This window comes from Pipra filicauda, unplaced genomic scaffold (genome assembly GCF_003945595.2).
Source record: "Pipra filicauda isolate LSUMZ 115617 unplaced genomic scaffold, ASM394559v2 scaffold222_size1277272_pilon, whole genome shotgun sequence".
In the NCBI taxonomy this organism is placed as follows: Eukaryota; Metazoa; Chordata; class Aves; order Passeriformes; family Pipridae; genus Pipra; species Pipra filicauda.
Genome location: NW_024104335.1, coordinates 1071116 through 1089475, shown reverse-complemented (window position 1 = coordinate 1089475; position 18360 = coordinate 1071116). Strand labels below are relative to the sequence as shown.

The following is an 18360-nucleotide window of genomic DNA, read 5'->3' as shown; positions in this document are numbered from 1 at the left end:
CATCAATAGTGATCAGAAACAGCAGCTGCAGAAGAAACTGTTTAATGTGTCAATTCTGTAATAGAATTTCCAGAGAAGTATAGCAAGAGGAAAATACTACATTTAGTCTGAACTGGGTACTGGTCATACTGGCAGCAGCATTTACTTCTGAAAAAAACCTGCAACTGCACTATTTCTTTGCCAAATACTGTGAAATGAAGTTAATAAGAAAAATGTATAGATAATATATTCGAGCAATTTTAATTTGAACTTTAATTCTGGAATTAACTCAAGATAATCGTAAATTTAACTTTTTTAAATGTTAGATAAAAGTGGGATATTTTTATTGTCTCCCCCATCCAATAAAAGAAAAAAAAAAGGTTTTGCACTTATTATTCTGCATGATGCCCAAAGCAAACAATGATAAAAGTTAGTAAATGGGGAGCTGCTTGTTGTTTTTACAGCATAGGACCCTTGTACTTCTGAATCACTAAGCAGCTGGAGTCTGGTTTAATTACTTGACATCAATCAAGATGTAAACCAGCACTTGGAGACCAAGGAATGCAATGTTCATCTGCAACACAAAAGAAATAGCTAAGCTATCTTAGCTTCTGCCTAGATGGTTTGTACACTAGGAAAAGTCAACACATTACTTTTATACCATGTCAGTAACATAAAACAGCCAAACAGTAATTTTACACTGCACTTGAATACATCAGTGACAATTTGCAGTAACAGAGAAAAGATCATGAGAGTATTATTTCATACAGATTTGTAATCTCTAACAAAGAATGTATTTGTCCAGTACTGACTTCTGGTAAATAGTAGCACCAGTATATGATAGCACTTCCCTTTGCAATACCTAGATAGAATGTTAATATAATAAAAAAAGGAGACATGAAATTGCAAAGTGTAGGTTCCTGCCTGAATTTCTTTCATCTTGTTCATTCTTTAATACAATTCTTTTATTGTGTTTTTGCTCATATTAAGAACGCAGCACAATAATGCTGCAACTTGATGGAGTGTTACAGCTTGTCTTTTACAAGATCAAAGGGAATGATCTAATTATCCCTTCTGGTCTTCAGATCTATAGACGTAAGCTACACACTCTATCTAATCTATGAGAAAAGCAACCACCCACCAAAGGACACAAGAACTTCTCCCTAAAGATAAAAGAGTCAAGTAACCAGGAGGGACAGATGTTCACCACATCACTTACTGCACTGTTGGAAGCAGCTCGGTTGCTACACTGTCGAGTGTGAAATAAGACACCATGAAGATCTGCCCAAGTCTTCAGCACATCTCAGGTAATCCAGATATAAAAATTAATATTGTAAATAACTGCCTATATTATGGAAGACATGATCAGTCAACTTTAGTCAACTTTGTAGCAGACATTGGATGCAGAACACAGAAACAGTTTGTGTGCTGGAATCCCACTATTAGATACCAGACAAACACAAGCAGTCCCCAACTCAAAGAGTTCCTAACTGAGGCATGGGATAACAGATTAACTATATCCAGATGCAACAGCACCTGGAAACAAGTTCGCATTTGTCTCAGCACAGCAGTGGCTACAGTTCTTTTCAGGAGTAGTGAAGAATGTACAGTGATTTTTAATTGGGGCATCTGCACACAGAAATGCACAATAACCAGACTATTACCACACTGTTACAACGGGTATGCCATAGGTATTTTGGCAGTGCTTCTAGCTAGTATCAATACTTGTAAGTCAGAAATAAAGTTCTTATAAACCATGATGAACATAGCAAAATACCCATTTGCCTTTCAACATTTAAGACAGAAGTTTGCTGATGTCCTGCTCTATTACAGCTACTCAGCTCTTGAGCTGCAGACAAGCAGTTAACTGGGATTAACAGCAAACTAATGATTTCTTAAATCAGAGATTCTTTGGGTCCTCCTTGATGACTGTACTATGTTGATCATAGCTTACTTAAGGGATAAGCTGTATTTAGGACTGGACTGCCACAGCTCTTTTGCTCTCCCCTTACAACCTGCAATTAGAAATCAGAATGGGATTATGACACTGAAATCATTACAGTGTCTTGTTTACAAGCCTTCTGGAGTTTCCTGCTGAAAAAAGGGAACTTTCCTGACTGCTTGTTACCAGCTCTAGGGAAACTTCATATCCTCACGTGTCTCTCACAGCAACTTAATAGATGAAAAAATCAGATTCCTGATACATCCAGAGTTCCAGGGTCAATTTCTACGGCCAAGTTTATTGTAAATTTATAACAAAAACAAAGGATAAAATGATACTATTCCATACCAAAGGGAATAACTCAGGGAAACAGTCCTCCCCTTTTTAGTAAACTATTAAATCAACAGATTGTAAGCAGCATTCCTAAGGGAGCTTGACAACACACTGAAACGTGCCAAATGAAAAAGGGATACTGCCCACTGTACAGCAAAAACTGAGGCCTTTCCTGTTGCAAGTCAAGTAAATGACTGGAATAACAGCAAGTTACAGTAACCAGTGATGTCTGAACATTAAGCTCTGGTCTTAAGCATGTTCTTACGTAGTTGCTATCACTGCTATTCTTCAAACATGCCTGGTCATTAATGATAAAATGGACCCCACGGAAATCACGTTTTAATGTTGTTAACAGCATTTCAGAAGGAATTCTTCTGACAGCAGAAGTCAGCTGTTCCATCTGGCCCATTTGAGAATGAAAAAGAAATATTTGCTCACACTTCTGAGGGTCATTTTGGTATAGAAGAGGAAGATAAAAGCAGGAATCTTTTACAGTATGAGTTAGCAAATCAAAGCAAATAGGGATATTCCACTCATGGATAATCCAAAAGAAAAGAGACCATTAAAAGACATATACAGCACTGTTTTTTTCTAGGCAACGTGGTTATAACTCATGCCAACAAACTATATGCTGGCGATTAAAACACAGAACACTCAATACAACTAGAAAAGGAAAGAAAATATTATTTCCAATAAAAGTCAGTGGTAACTGCAGCACCATGGACACTGCATTCAGTGTTTACCAGCACACTTTTTTATTTCAAATATTTCAAGTATATTTCAAAGCATTCAGAAGCAATCATTTCAATCATTCAGAAGGATTCATCTGTTATCATTTCCTCTTGATCTGTAAATTATTAAGAAGCTGTAAATCTGTTTGCTTAATTGTTGACTGTTTAATAAGGGAGGGTTTATTTTTAAAAACACCACTGGAGTCTCCCACTTACTCTTAATACAACGTCTAAAAGGCTCTGTACCACACTCAAGATGATGATGGAGAGAGTAGAGAAGATAAAGCTGATTTCACGACACAGAATTTTTTCAGAAAGGAAATACACTTAATAACAAATAGGAAGCGCTTTTTGTTTGCAATGTAAAACTTCATTTTAGTGCAAGCCCACCATATTAAATCTAAAATGACATCAGTATGTCATTGCAGAAAAGCAATTATTTTATATGTTTAGAGACAAAAGCAATGCTTAACTAATTAAACGTGTTTTCATCACCTCAATAAAGAGGTACATGAAACACGTGGAGAAGAGTCATTGAAACATCAAGAATTATTGTTATGTTGATACAGACAATAACAAGATCACAAATGTGCAATGTTAGCAACATGTTAGAAATACATGTGGTCAGCTGGATCCACAGTAATGCTGAAATTAAACAATTATACAAACACAGGGCAATACCCTTTTGGTAGTTGAGGCTCAGCTACAAGTAGCATCGATTTTTCAGTGCTTTAAAATGCAAATAAAACAAAAAGCCCAACGAAGTGAAGCAGGGAACAGGAGACAATACAGGAACACAACGATTAGAGAGAATTAACCATTGAGAAGTCTAAAGGAGAGAAGTGGTATTGCTGCAGTCCAGTTTTCTACTTCACTTTTACAACAGAACAGGCCACAAGGAGCATTAAACAAAGCACTGAAGGGCCAAGTTTTATCACAAAATCTACTCTGTGTATTGCATTTTTTAAACTGCTACAGATCATTTTATACGTGAGATCCATAACAGCTCATTACACAAACTGCTCTGCTAAATCTGCATCTTCTGTTCATAAGACTTCTCACGTAGCAAGAAAAGGGCAGCCACCCCCCCATACACTGCTGTCTTATTCTATATTTCTGCATGCACCTGCTGCAAATCTGGTTTTTCTATGACATTTGTATAACTTTCCTGTTTGAACATCAGGCCTCAGTGTGCTTTTATTTATTATTTTTGTTTCTTCAAATGGGTAGTGACAGTGGTTAACTGATACGGTAACCTTTCCACCTGAAAGATTTCCCATTTGCAATTCCATAGAAATAGAGCTACATTTAATAAAATATTTATTTCAAAACAGATTTAAAAAACAGTCAGACATATGTCCTGCAAAAAAACACCATACCTGCCTTTTTAGTATTGACACAAAACCAGTTCTATTGAATTCAGTGAGAATATGCACCTACTTTTACCAAAAAAAACTAATTTTTGCATGAAACAGCAGAGCGCTGAAATTTAACTTAAAGGGGACTTTAGGCCTAGAAGCCTAAAGTCCTTTATCACCGAGGGCTGAAAGATGGCATTTACTTTCCAGGACCTAATACAAATGAAGAAAAAAACCTTAACAACCTCATTCATTTTTTTAAGCCACAACAATGCCAAGTGTTTGTCTGTCAGTAACACCGTAGGTACCCCACACTTCTGACATATTTATACTATCTGTCAAAAGGGAATATTTTTCATACTGTCAACTAAAAGTCACTTTTTGTTTGGATGTCTCAAATTAACTGTAAAATTTACTCATGTATTAATGAGTTTCAAAAAATAACATTTATTCTGGAGCCACCTTTCTGTGATAAATGGATAAGCTAATACATATGTTGCAATAAATATATAATTGACCCAGAAATAGTTCTATGAATCCCAAATCCAAACATCCTTAGGTCAAGTCTTCATGCTTCTGTTCCTCTGATGGAGTATGAATTGCTTTCAAGACCTGAAACTGGATACATTCGCACTTAATTGACTTTTCTATAACATAGTTGATGCTGTAATTTTGTCATGCACTTCCATATGGTTGCCTATTTCCGTATCAACAAATCTGAAGCAATCATAATTTTACATGTGCTTTAAGGAAATAAAATGCTTCACAACTGGGGACATCAGAACAAAATACTTCATCCTAGATTTTCTCAGGCACAGCATAACTTTAAAGCCTGAATTAAAAACACACGAAGATACAGACCTGAAATGACTAACCATTTTCACTATACAGAAAGTTATTACGTGGCTTTGCACACAGAGATGTATCTAATGCACAATTCTAAATTTGATCCTTAAATCTATGCCCACGTGTCTCACAGGCAAATCCTAGTAACATCTGAAACTAGCTCATGAATATTTGTTTCCTAGGACTTCGAAATGAAGCACTTGTCTAAAGCTTAAGAAGCATTTGTCTAAATAACTCATGGAAATGGATTGGTCTTCAGCATCCAGCAACACAGGTACCCAGCGACACACAGCAACACAACTTCCTTTTCAATCACCTCAAATGCAAGCAGAATGCACAACTCAACAGCTAAACAAACACTGAAATAATTTTCATTTCAATATTTGGGAATATATGTTGCCTGAATGACAATAGTTCAACTGACCTTACAAAACACAGGGTTTTCACTGTTTGACAAACCCTTATATCTACAGGCTGATCTGGCATTGTTTCAGGCCTTTTAATAAACTGCATACAAAGTAGATGCACTTCTAAGGGAACGGCTCTCAGGCTCTACAACATTTGGGCACCCATGTTTCAAAGAGACACTTCTTAACTAATATTTTATCAGTTTTCCATTTTATCCAATTTGTCCAGCTCTGAATCTAAATGTAAAGTCTTAAAAGAAACAATGCCTTCCACTTTCTTCCACCCCAGTGGAGACTCAATTCAAGCCACATATGGGGACAAGTTTTGTACCATCAGTCATGACTCAGAGCAATCTAGGGAGATTTCAACAAAGATTACAACTAAAAATTAGGAAAGTAAAAAAGAAATATCTAAGTTACTGATAGACTAGGATGTTAATTTGGTACAGTTCTTCAGCTGATACACATTACCTATAACCTAAGGTCTCCCACAAGTAGTTCATAGGAAAAAAAATCTCAGCTGATACACAAGTTGAACTCAAAAGAGATGAAGTATATTATTTGAAAAGTATCAATGAATAATAACTAAATAATTCGCAACCCAAAAAGGACAATGAAAACTCCTAGCATCAAAGCTTCTTTCTCTTGAAGAAAGACTGCATTGTTGTGGTAAATTAAAGTTATAAAAAAGTTATGCAAAGAAAACATCTAGATCTGCTCCATTGTTCTTGTCTATGGCTTGAGGAAATTTATTACTTCCTCCTTCTGCTTGTACCAGTAAGAAATCTTCCAGAACACAAGTCTCCTAAATCCTCTGTCTACAAACAGATGTACATTTGTGTGATTCAGATGAAAATGCAAATACCTTTGTTTAGGGGTAGGGAAAATTCCACCAAAACTTACTCTTTTTTTTTTTTTTTTTAATAAATGCCCTTAGAAAATGGCTATAAAAAGTACATTTGTGTTTCTCTGCTATTTATACTGTATAGAAAGAAGGCCTGAAAATTGGAAGCAGGCATTTCTACATGTTTTGTACGTCAGAAATACAAGAATGCCAAGAATATTCATCTGTGGTTTCATTGTAGAAATCCTCAGATTTCTAGAAACAGGAGAGGAAAAAATGTTTTTCCTCTGCTAGAGGACATACTGTGACATATGTACTATGGTAAATAATAAGCATTTTTCAGAAGTTTGAATTAAACAATGACAGATGATTTATTTTTAAAGGCATCTGAAGAAAAACCTTTTGCAATTCACAAATTTTTAGTGTAATCTGAGAACCTGAAGATAACATTTTAGCATAAAAGACAAGTGGAAAATATTCTTTTAAAAGGAAAAAGACAAAAAAAGTACAGGCCTATTTCAGATCATTTTATACACAATAAAGCAGTAATAATGATCAAACAGAGCTTTTCTTCCAATGTAGAACATCATTTGACCATTAGAGAGGGTGCTGCTGAAATTGTGTTTCATATAAGTAGTATTTAAAATTTGCACTTTACAGCTATTCCACCAGAAAATGGTGGATGGAGTAATATAACTCTCACCAGGCAAGAACTCCCACACATTGTCTCTGTAGAAAAATCTTGGGCATATCAGCCACCAGCTGCCCAGAGACATCAGTTGCAAACTAAAGACTTGTGTCACAACCAAGTGAACTTTTCTTTAGGTTAACATGAAGATTTACTGGCACTCAGAACAGAATACACACCGACTTCAAGGTAAAAAGAGTCTGACGCAAATATCTGAGATAGCCCTATCAGCTCCATATTTCAGCTCCTCCCACCTGAATTGGCTTCTCTTGTCTAAGTCAACTAATGCACAATTCAACAGCCTTGACTTACTGTGAGATGTGAGTTATTGGGGTCAGCAGTGTCTCACCCTCCAGGTCAAGCTCATCAGCAAAGCTGCTGGTCCTGATGATGGGTCCTGTGTTCACATCTAAAAACGTCGGGCTTTTTTTCACTGTGAAAAAACATGCACGTAACAGTTAAACCAAGAGCATTTGACTACCACTCCTTTGGATCTCTAAAATAATGTACATTTTAACAGAATATTGAAAACTGAAGTTACTACCAAAAATTGCAGCGTTCATGAAAACCAAAACTTTTACCCAAAGCAATTCAAGTTCTGGTGAAGATTTAAAACTAATACTTCATTCTTTTTTTTTTGTTCACACTCTACCTCATGTTTTAGTTTATAATACCAGATTCTGGTGTGTAATAACTCTAACTAAAGACCAAGAAACCAGGAGTGTAGGCATTATCATGGTGACCAAGTCAGCTCCTGTCACACACTGTCTGAGCCAGTCTGCTTGCTCCCTCTAAAACTTGGGCAGGAGGATGCCTCATCTTTGGCCTCAGACACAAGAGGATGCCTCATCTTTGGCCTCAGACACAAGACAGGTAGGTGGTAAGATCTTCAGTTCATCCAAGATGAGGTCCTCACTGGGAAGGTTGTTTTATAGAACTTCAGATATCGAAAGTTTTAGTGACAAAGTTATTTGCATGTCATCACTTTCATGCATCCAAAAAATTAGGCAGAGTGTAACGGATTTCATTTTTAAACTCAGGCTCCAAAATTCTGCCAGAGACTAACATTAAGAATAGTAAGTGCTTTTTCCAACATGGTCCTAGTATTTGTTAGTGAAGCCACAAAATCTGCATATAAATAAAACCACTAGTGTGGTTTACATGACTTTAAATGAATTTACAGAGAACAAAACCAGGTTAAATTCTAAATAAATCATAGACAGATTATGACACCTTCATAGAAACATTTGTCTGTGTAGCTGGCTGGAACATTCAATAAAATAATTATAATGTAGTAATTTATAAAAATCTCTACTATATTAAATATAATACTTTTCATTATAAAAGTAAATAATGCCCCACCAAAATGCCACACAAAAGCAGAAATAGATAACCTAAATGTAACTGATACTTAACGAGAACAAAAGTGGGGATATCAGGAAACTTTTTTTTCAATTACAACCATTTTACTCCAGTAATTAGATATCTTCATATGGCAGAAATGGATTTGAACTTTTACAAATATTAAGAAGACAAAATGTTATTATATCATCAGGCACATGGTTGTCCAAAATCACAAATGGAAATCTGTTCTCCAGAAATTGTAATAGGAAAGGATGAACTCTGAAATCACAGTTTCAAATAAATAAACAAATAAGACAAGTGCTAGGAGATACAATTATTACAAGCAGGAGCCACTTGCAACACTTAAAACTGAAAATTCTGTTGTTGGTTTTAGGAAGTGTCAGCTTCAATTTTTGGTTTTAAGACCATATTATTTAATCCCTTTGCTGTAGCCAACATACAAGACAGTGGCTGTGAAACAAGCAAAATAATTCCAGATTCGGATATGCCGCAAAATGCCTTTCAAACAGACCTCTTTTAGCTTTCATTAAATTAATTTTCACTGTTTTCATTTATAGAAGATATAAATAACTTTCCCAGTTTCTAGGAAAGGAGGACTCACAAACTTCTAAGTTTTCCTGACAGCAAGTGATAAAAACTGCTGAACTTAAAACCATTTTGTGTTTGCTGAAAAGTCACCAAACAGTGCTTATGAGAGATACAATACACACACTACACAAATGGATCTGCAGAAACAGCTTTTCTTGGATCATTCACAGTTACTGCTTTTCAGTTTCATGGAAGGGGAGAGAAGGAGTGGCACAATGAAAAAGGAACCAGAATTCATGACTGTGACTCAGCCAATTTGAAAGAGCTCTTATCTGAGCATACAGAGATGAAGAGCTGATTAGTATGAGGCAAACACAGTATCTCCTTCCCTCTATTTTTAAAATTTCTAAGATCATCGTCACCAAGAAAAGAGCCTTAGTGAGAGCTCCCCTGCCACAAAGTGCCTTGAAACAGGGCTCAAGGAAAACACATTATTTTACTTATAAAAATAAATTCATAGTCATTTGAATTTGGAGAAGTCTTTCTTACAAAGCAGTGTTTAAAAAAATTATGTTAAAAAAAAAGACACTAAATTTCTAAATATGAAGGTTAAAGGGAAAAAAAAACAAAGGAAACTTCGGACACTAATTTCCAATGGATAACAATGAGTGAACAGAAACATGAAACAGTGTGTCAAAGGATGGCTGGTATAATTTAGGGGATCTCCAACTTTATTTTCTCTATTTTGCACAAGAACCCCTGCTTTAAAACAGAAATTCTGAACTTTATGGAAGCATTCAAGGTCAGGTTCTGAGCAACCTGAGCTAGTTGAAGACATCCCTGCTCATTGCAGGGAGGTTGGGCTACACACCTTTAAAGGTGCCTTCCAACACAAACCATTGTACAATTCTATGAATCTTCAATTAAGGATTATAAACACAATACAAAGAAATTATTGATATTTTTTCTGTATTATCAACACAACAATTTTATATACAATGTGACGTGTATGTAGGTGCATTTCTGGTAGTGGACTATTTGGATAGAAAGATAGAAAATATTTTACACTTCCTGTTTTGTAAGCACAGACAAAAATAATAAACACTTTAAAGCATTTTTTCATGGAAAAATCTGAGTTTTCATTAATGCATTTACAAAACACCTCTGGTCTGCAGAAAATTACTTTATTTTAACATTTGCAATCTACAACCTGATCAACTTCCAAACGTAAAATTCTACTGAAATGCCTTTTTTTGAAAAACAGCTCTATATTTTCCGTGCCACAGCAGGCAACTCCAGACAGAGCATTGCAAAGATTTAGTAATTAACAAAGGTGATGGATTGATGGAACATGATGGAACAATGAAATATTATGAGCTTTACCTGGAGAGGAAGGAGCACTGGAAGACTGCTGGTCTGCGGAAAAGGATGGCCAGGAGCGCTGACAATCTGAGTCAGAGTAAAGATGCACATGAAACAGAGATAGAAGAGGGGGAAAAAAAAAAAGAAAAAAGCTCCAGACAGGCAGCTGAGGAGATGGAGACATACATAAAATACGCTATGTTCTACCTGACACAAAAAAAAAACTGTGGAAAAGAGTTTGTATGAAACTTTACTAGAGTGCACATTAGCAGAATATTAAATCGCCACTGAGGAGGCATCATTGCCTCTCCAAATCCATTCTTTACAACACTGTCACCTGCTGCAAGACATTCCTCCCTCCATCCCAGTTCCATTTTGAGGAAAGCAATCTATGTTTGCCCCTTTCTTCCTGACTTTTCTGAGTGTCCAGCCTCATACAGGTCAGACGTCTCTTGCTCTGGTTCCTACTGTTCACAGTGCAGCTATCTTCTGGCCAGATTTCAGGGGCTTGGAGAGTCTCAGTGCAAGTACTACATTGGGGAGTACCATTCTTAAACCACAACAGCATGCTCTTGGGTCTTTGTTGAACTGATAAAGCCAGGAGAAAGAAGGAAGGGGGAGAAAGCTGGAAATCTTTCGTTGCCCAAGGATACTGACAGGGATGCCAGATGCAGGATTCAGGAATGTGGAGACTGAAGTGGGCAGTCCATAAATTTACTGAATATGAGAAAGCAGCATATGGATATGTGACTAGTCTTTCTGAAGGCCAAATTAAAGCTGAATGAGCAGCCTTGTATTCTTGTACTTCCTAATTTTTTTTTTCTGAACTTTTGATTTGGCAGCTTCAGTTTTCTGTGCAGGTAATCTTATTGACAGTAAGTACAATTACGCTCTCTCCTCTTTATTTCTTTGAGTTGCTGTGAGAACAGTGCTAGGTAATCTCTCAGGTCCACTGAGCTCAGGTTGCCTGGCTAGGAAATACGAACTGAACCTATGATGGCTGGCAAAGCTCCTCTGATATTTCTCCAAGATGAAAAACAGGTAAAACAGGTGACTTGGTGTCTCTTGTTGCTCTCCTGATTTTGTTCCACCATGCTCACCCCCAACAGAGATGCACCTCTTGGAACACAGGAGAAGAGTGGAAACTGGAAAATGGGCAAATCAGGGGGAGTTAAGAAGGTTCAGTTTGTTTTCGCTGTTTTACCACCTTATTTGCACCTGTGTCCCATGTGGGTTCAGAGGAGAAACTGAACCTTGTATTTTCAGACAATTTGATCTAAGCCTGAGCATCCTTGCACCCGATCACCAAAAAGAAGCCTCTATTGTCCTCTGAATCTATTGGATTCAGAGCAGAAAACTTACAGGTGGCTCACAGCACTCTCACTAAATCACAGAGGTCTTTTGCCCAGGCCTAGCTCCAGTCCTACAATCTTTGGGGAACACTCAATTGTTAAGAAAGTGCCTAAGCAGGCACATTAGAAACATTACAGGACTACATGGTTGCTTAAGTGATCACAGAATCCAGACAAACAGTAAAATAAATTATTTAATTTATGGGTCCCCATTTGTTCACAAATATCTACAGCACATTTTTACAGCATGTACTTCAGAATGCACAGCATTGGGGCTCAAATCTGAAAGCTTTCTTCCACCTAATCTATTTATTTAAAAATTAATTCTCATCTATATGCTCAGCTAACTACTGGATAAGTTATACTTTATTTATAGGCAAATTGTTTTTTTTATTGTTTATATATACATGAGCAATTTTTCTCAAGTATAAGGAACCCACTAGAGATCACCTATTTAAATAAATGAGTGCTCACTTTTCTCTTTGTAATGAAACTGTGGGTGCAATTGTGATTACAAGCGTTAGAATGTACATTTTTGTCTGTCTAGATCTCCTTGGCTGCAGAAGAGTTTTTAGAAACTATATGGCACTAGACACACATGAAAAGCACTGCAAACATTACACTGTCATAAGCTGGCATGCCATAAATAGAATTATTTTCCTCAACTTACCAAGCAATTTTAACATTCCTGTTTGTCCTGTATACTTGTAACAGTTTAGAGAGTAGAACCCAGATAAAAAAGAAAAAAGATAAGCGTCAGAAGAAATTACAGAAAATCCTTCTACTGAAAGCTATAGAGCTGATTTTTGAAATGGCAGTAGTAGGCTGCCAGCAAATCGTATTGTCCTTAATCAGCTTAGAAATTTAATGATAAAAGGTGGAATCTAAGCCTTTGTAAGGTGCTTTCATTTGATTGTTTTGAAGAAAGGTGTCTGTACTCAAATTCTGAGACACACTCAGCTCAGTACTTGTCCACCTTTTAACATTTCTACCACCAGACGAAATTTGCAATCATGCCTTAACAGAGGCCAAGAAAGAGTGGAAAAGTATGGATGATGCAGAAAAACGTAAGAGAAGCACACCAAAAAAGCACATGGAAAGTGAGAGTTTCTGCTGGAATTAAAATATGCCTCATGCCAGCCCACACTACTGTCTTATTTTGAAGGTCATTAAATTTAATCAGGTCAGTCAAATGTTTGAGCAGAAAAAAACATAAGTACTTAAGGTATCTGCAATCAATAAAACACATCTTAAAAATTAAACCTTAATCTTGTTGCCAAAATTTGAGTAATACACATTAAAAACTTCTAATAAAGGCACATTTGTAAAAAAGCCACATTGTAAATTTAGACTTAACTTGGAAGTTCATTAGAGCAAAAAGAAACATAAATAAGCTGTTAATTATAAGATGATTATCAAAGTTCTTTCTTTTTTCCTCACACTGTACAATGGTACAGTGTACAGTGACACTTAATACAGATGGATCCACATTTATCTTAAGTACTTCTGCTTTCAAAAGTTGATTCACAGCCTACTCCACTGAGCAGATGGCAGGAGCACATGATGGTTTCATGTAGCAGGCTATGTTCAGTGCAGTCAAGACATGTCAGTCCTTTTTGGTTCAGGTACAAGCACAATACTAACACATCCTGGGTAAATTTCACATGGAAAGGCTGACAGCTAATCCCTGTAGTTTCAATCAGTTGCAGAATTGGGGAATGTGTGCACCAGCCCCAGAGTCAGTAGCTCTTCTGGCAGGCAGAAATGACAAATGATTTAGTTTGTCTGCAGTGGAGCATGCTCATTAAAATGATGGTTAAATCTCATCCAGACAAGCCAGCAACCAAAATCAAAAAGCAAAGTATTCTTCCTTTAGAATGACAAGAGCTTGTTCTGTCCCTCTCCCCTACGGATATTAAAAAGGACCTGTGTGTAAATCTAATAATAGAAGCCATTACAATTACTGGCATTTTATAATGGAACTCCTTACCAGAATTTTCATACGCTTCAAAATTGAAATGAGGTTTCCTGTCCTCCGCCACATGGTCATAAGTGATGTGTGGTATAGCCAACATCCTATCCGGAGAAGAAGGCCCATTGTCCTTGTCTAACTTAAATTTCTTCTTTTTAACCTAAAAAACCCACATACATTAAATTACTCAAACCAAGCTACATTTAGTTGTCTCTTCAGTAATGTCTTCAATAACAATGCAGTCCCCAATGAGTTATAACCAATTAAAAGAGTTCCTGACCAATTACATTTTCATTATGCTATACTGTGTTTCTCATTATGTTGGCCCCCTCATCCTGCTAAAACTAGAATTCTTCACACTGTCATTACCAAATCCCTTGCCTGCAATAAAAAAAAAAAAAATCTGCTAGTTCTGCAGCAGCTCATATAAATCAAACTATTCTAGAATATCTTTACCATTTTATGGATGCAATAAATCATAACCTCAGCAAAAAGCAAATGGATATATTGCTACTGAACTCAGATGACCCTTGGAAATACAAGGGAAGATTTCTGCACAACATCCTCCCCTTCCATCTTGAGATTACTGTGCAATACTTTTACAATAGAGAGGACAGAGTGTTACTTAATCTAAAGATTCTGATGAAGTTATTTTTTTGTTGCTGTTTTTCAAACAAAATTTTAACTTATGGAATCCGTTGGTATGACTTTTTTTTTCCCTTTCCTTATAGTTTTCCAAACAATAACAGTAAGTTACTGATCGATGTGCCTCAGTTAGGTCATTATTACTCTTTTCCAAACCTACAGATCCATTAAAAAAGTCAAGTTTGGGGAACTGAAGCAAATTAACTTATAGTTTCTGATGTCTATATACTGAAACTGTAAAAACCGAAATGTAAATAAAAATTTGAAACCACATAATAATCTGTAACACAAACAAAACAAATAGTCTCTAGAGCAAATTCAATCTAATTTAAAATTTTTTAATTACTCTAATAGGAAACATTAGTTACTGATACCATCACTGATTTCTTTGGTTTTGGACTGGGTGACAGCAAATGGTAATTCCTGGCAGGTTTTCGAATGTATATTTTCCATGTAGAAGAGTCTGGGTTTTCTGCAGCGTAGCATCTCCATGCAGTCTAGAACAAATGTTTTAAGCAATGGAATAATTAATCAATCACATTAGTACCTCACTGTACAACACAGTAATTTCCAAATATCACGTTAGTCATTCTTTGTTTATTTTTATTCTTGAATTTGCCCACTGGAAACATAAACTCAGCATGGTTTAGAACCCTTATTTAGTAAACACAAACCACACAGTTAGAACTGGGCAAACCAGAAAGAAAGATCAGTCTTTTCAAGTGCAATTTTGTTCTCCTTAGCAACAAACAAATAATGAGAGAGAACTCTAGACTGGATTCAACTTCTTACTCTGCCCCAGTTTCCCTACCTGACTTCCAGCATTTTACCTATTGCATTCTGTGTTTCAGGCTCTTACTCAGAAAGAAACAAGAATTGTTTTTCCATGCCTCACAAGAGCACTTCCAGGAAAAAAAAAGGAATTGTGATGTGATCAGCAGGCTGTATTCATATGAAGAAATGAACCTGATGGCACAATGGAATAGTACCAGTGGCTAACTAGGAACCAAAACCCAAAACCAATCCTCTCTCTTGCCAGCCACAATGATTAAAGTACCACATTCTAAGACAAAAAGGAGGAAAAGCCGGGCTAGGAAACAAGAACAACACACTGCTGTATTCTTTCTTAAATGTCTAAACATATCTGAGTTGATTAATAGTTACTCTCCAAATTAAAAAGGCAGATCCCCACTTGCACACTACATAAAAAAAGGACACATGTATACACAAACAAAATCTAGAGGAGGAAAGGCCAGAAAATGCTAGATGAAAGAAACAAAGCAGGGCAGAATGACAGAGGAAAACAGACAGCAGCTGGAAAGTAAAGGATCAGACAATCACCATATAATTCCCTCCATGGTTAATAGGACACTGGAAGAAACAACTGGCCTCTAGAAGAAAACAAGAAGGAATACAGGGAAAGAAAATCACTTATCTGAGATGTTCTCATCTTGTACTTATTTTGTAAACATCTTGGTTCAAGAATAATCTTCTTAAAAGTTATTTGTAGAACATTTATTACATTGGGCTTTCAGAAATTCAAGACTATGATTAAATCATAATTACTACTATTAAGAACAGGTAGTCAGCAAGTCATTGTCTGTCCTCTACTCCTTAACATTTCTGATGGAGGCAAGTACAACATTCTGGACATGAAGTCTCAGGCTTCCCAATAATTCGGTGTCGATTTCCCAAAAGAATCAGTGGGAACACTAAAAAAATCCATTCTTTATAAAACCATACAATACGAGTCTCACAATTTTTGGCTAATCTCTGGCTATAACCAGAGTCTTTTTCACATTAACTCTGGAACTGTTTAGTTTAAAGCATAAACTTTACAGTTAGCTACTGTTTCCATAAAGATCATGACCTGGAAATCCACATTGACTCATGAAGCCAGAAAAATAAGCCATATGAGAATGCAAAAATGGTATGGCTTAGGTGTACATCTAGTTTTCTTTTAAATTTGATCTCTGTGCTTCTAAAGCTATATGCAGATACTGAGTAGAGGGAGGAAAAAATTAGAAAAACCTAGAATGAAATAATATTAATACTTCTACAGGGTGCAATGCTGGCTCCAAGGAAGTAAAGGATAAAATCTCATTGACCATACTGACACTGAACTGCACCTGCATTTATAATAGACGGGATCAATATTTTCCTGCCTCTAAGTTATCCTACATGAAAAGGCTGATTTTGCAGAATCCCAGCGGTTCTCAGCTACCTATCCTGGAGCTGAAAAGTCCAAACAAGACTTCCTATTTACCATTCTCACTTATTTCTCCTAAATTTGAGATTTTTAAGAATTTATTTGTCCCAAGGAAACCGAAACATATTTGACATTTGTCTTTACAAGCAGCAACTTCTTAAAAGTACAGTTTTACACGAAGCCTGCTTTCTGTTTTTTCACTACTACAAGCATGACAATTCATAACTTTTTCCCCAGGTAAACTGTTTAATAATTACTGGGTAGCCTTCAGTTTTGATTTTAACCAGCTGAATTAAACAGTTTGCACTAATTTGGAAGTGTATTTTTTTGCTCATTAGTTTACATTAAAGGCTGGATTTCCAAAACTTGCATCTGTAACTCCTGTACAGTTTTTAATGGGAATCAGGCATGGAAAAAGTACCAACGGTTTTGGGGAAAAAAAGAAATGACTGTATGCAATATGCAGGAACTCAGTACCTGTATGAGTGAGGCAGCAGCTGGAATTTGACGGTTGAAATGTTTCTGTCTTTGTTTCTGTTGTACCTTTAGGGCAAAGCCTGAACCAAGAATTCCCTGTGGAAAGAAAACACACTTTTTTTTTTTTTTTTTTTTTTTTTTTTTTTTTTTTTTTTTTTAAGGGGAGGAAAGAACCACACATAAACTTGCCAAATTTTGTTGTATTAATAAACTTCTATTCAGCATCATAAAATCCAACTAATTATTTAGAGGAAATGACTTAATACAGCAAAGTTTTTAGACTCAGTTACTATTACTTGCTGAAACGAACAGTGAATGCTACCATGCTCTGATGCAAAGCCTGTTAGATTCAGCTCCTAAAGAGGAAGCAGAAATTATATTTCATACCCTCTAAAAGCCTCACAAATGTTTGTGAAGGGGAATAACAGAATAGGGAAAAATATCAACCTGATGTGCTTAACTTCATTTTTATGAGAAAGTAAGCTTTGGCATGGAATGATTCAGGTCGTGTGGTATGGTAATTTCTATTTCCATATGTTAATCCATGGTGGGAGGGGAGGAGAGAGGATGAAGAAGAGGAAAATGCATATTTCAAAATGGTCAGAACTTCAGTGAGTTTGACACAAACCCACCTAATTCACTCTCAGGACAAGGACTAACAGCATTGGATGGTGTACCACCTGAACTAGACTCCAAATGTAGTGCAGCTATGAAGTCCAAATTTAAGTAAAGACCAAGTCATTTATGTAGTCATTTGCACAGTTACAGACATATTTAACACAAGTTTTATTAACACGGGTAAAAATGAAATCTTCTATAAATCAGCTTACATGATTACACCTACTCATAATTCTTTTTCTACATATAGCAGAAGGATCAGAGTAGCCAGGGATCTTGGCTCAACCTCTAAGAACTGTATTAATCATCAAGTATTTTGAAAGGAACGAGAAATGCCCTTCCTCTTACGTTCATTTAGTAAAGATCAAAGAGGTAATGATGCTCAAACATCACATGTTTGGGAAATGAAGGATCATTTCTAGATCCAGAAGCCATACCAGTTGCATTTAGCCACAAAAATTTCTTTTGACTGTGATCTCAGCCAGATCCCCTTACTTAAAATGGCAACAAGACAGCATGCAACAGATCTTCAAACCCTAAATTCCCCCCTTGGGCCAACTCACAAGAACAACTTAATTCAGTAAAGAAAATCCCACTGATAAAGGGGTGTTTGTTGTTGTTTTGCTTCAACAAAGATTAGGGAAATCTGACAGGCAAACATAAAGCACGGCTGTGAAGGTATGGCTGCCACACAATCATTTATA

At 36.2% G+C, this 18360-nt stretch overlaps 1 protein-coding gene across 2 annotated transcripts in view; it reads right to left on the bottom strand.

The window, feature by feature from the left end:
- Nucleotides 1–18360, bottom strand: part of KCNQ1 (potassium voltage-gated channel subfamily Q member 1) — a 175552-nt gene that overhangs the window by 57105 nt on the left and 100087 nt on the right. The window contains exons 8-12 of one of the 2 annotated variants that reach the window (XM_039381428.1): nt 17039–17134; nt 14727–14849; nt 13726–13867; nt 10405–10470; nt 7441–7561 (exon numbers count right to left, since the gene is read on the bottom strand). In XM_039381428.1, the coding sequence (XP_039237362.1) occupies nt 7441–7561; nt 10405–10470; nt 13726–13867; nt 14727–14849; nt 17039–17134 (548 nt within the window). Of the gene's footprint in view, nt 1–7436; nt 7562–10404; nt 10471–13725; nt 13868–14726; nt 14850–17038; nt 17135–18360 lie in introns of those variants that run through there. The other variant, XM_039381429.1, reaches the window with a different exon arrangement.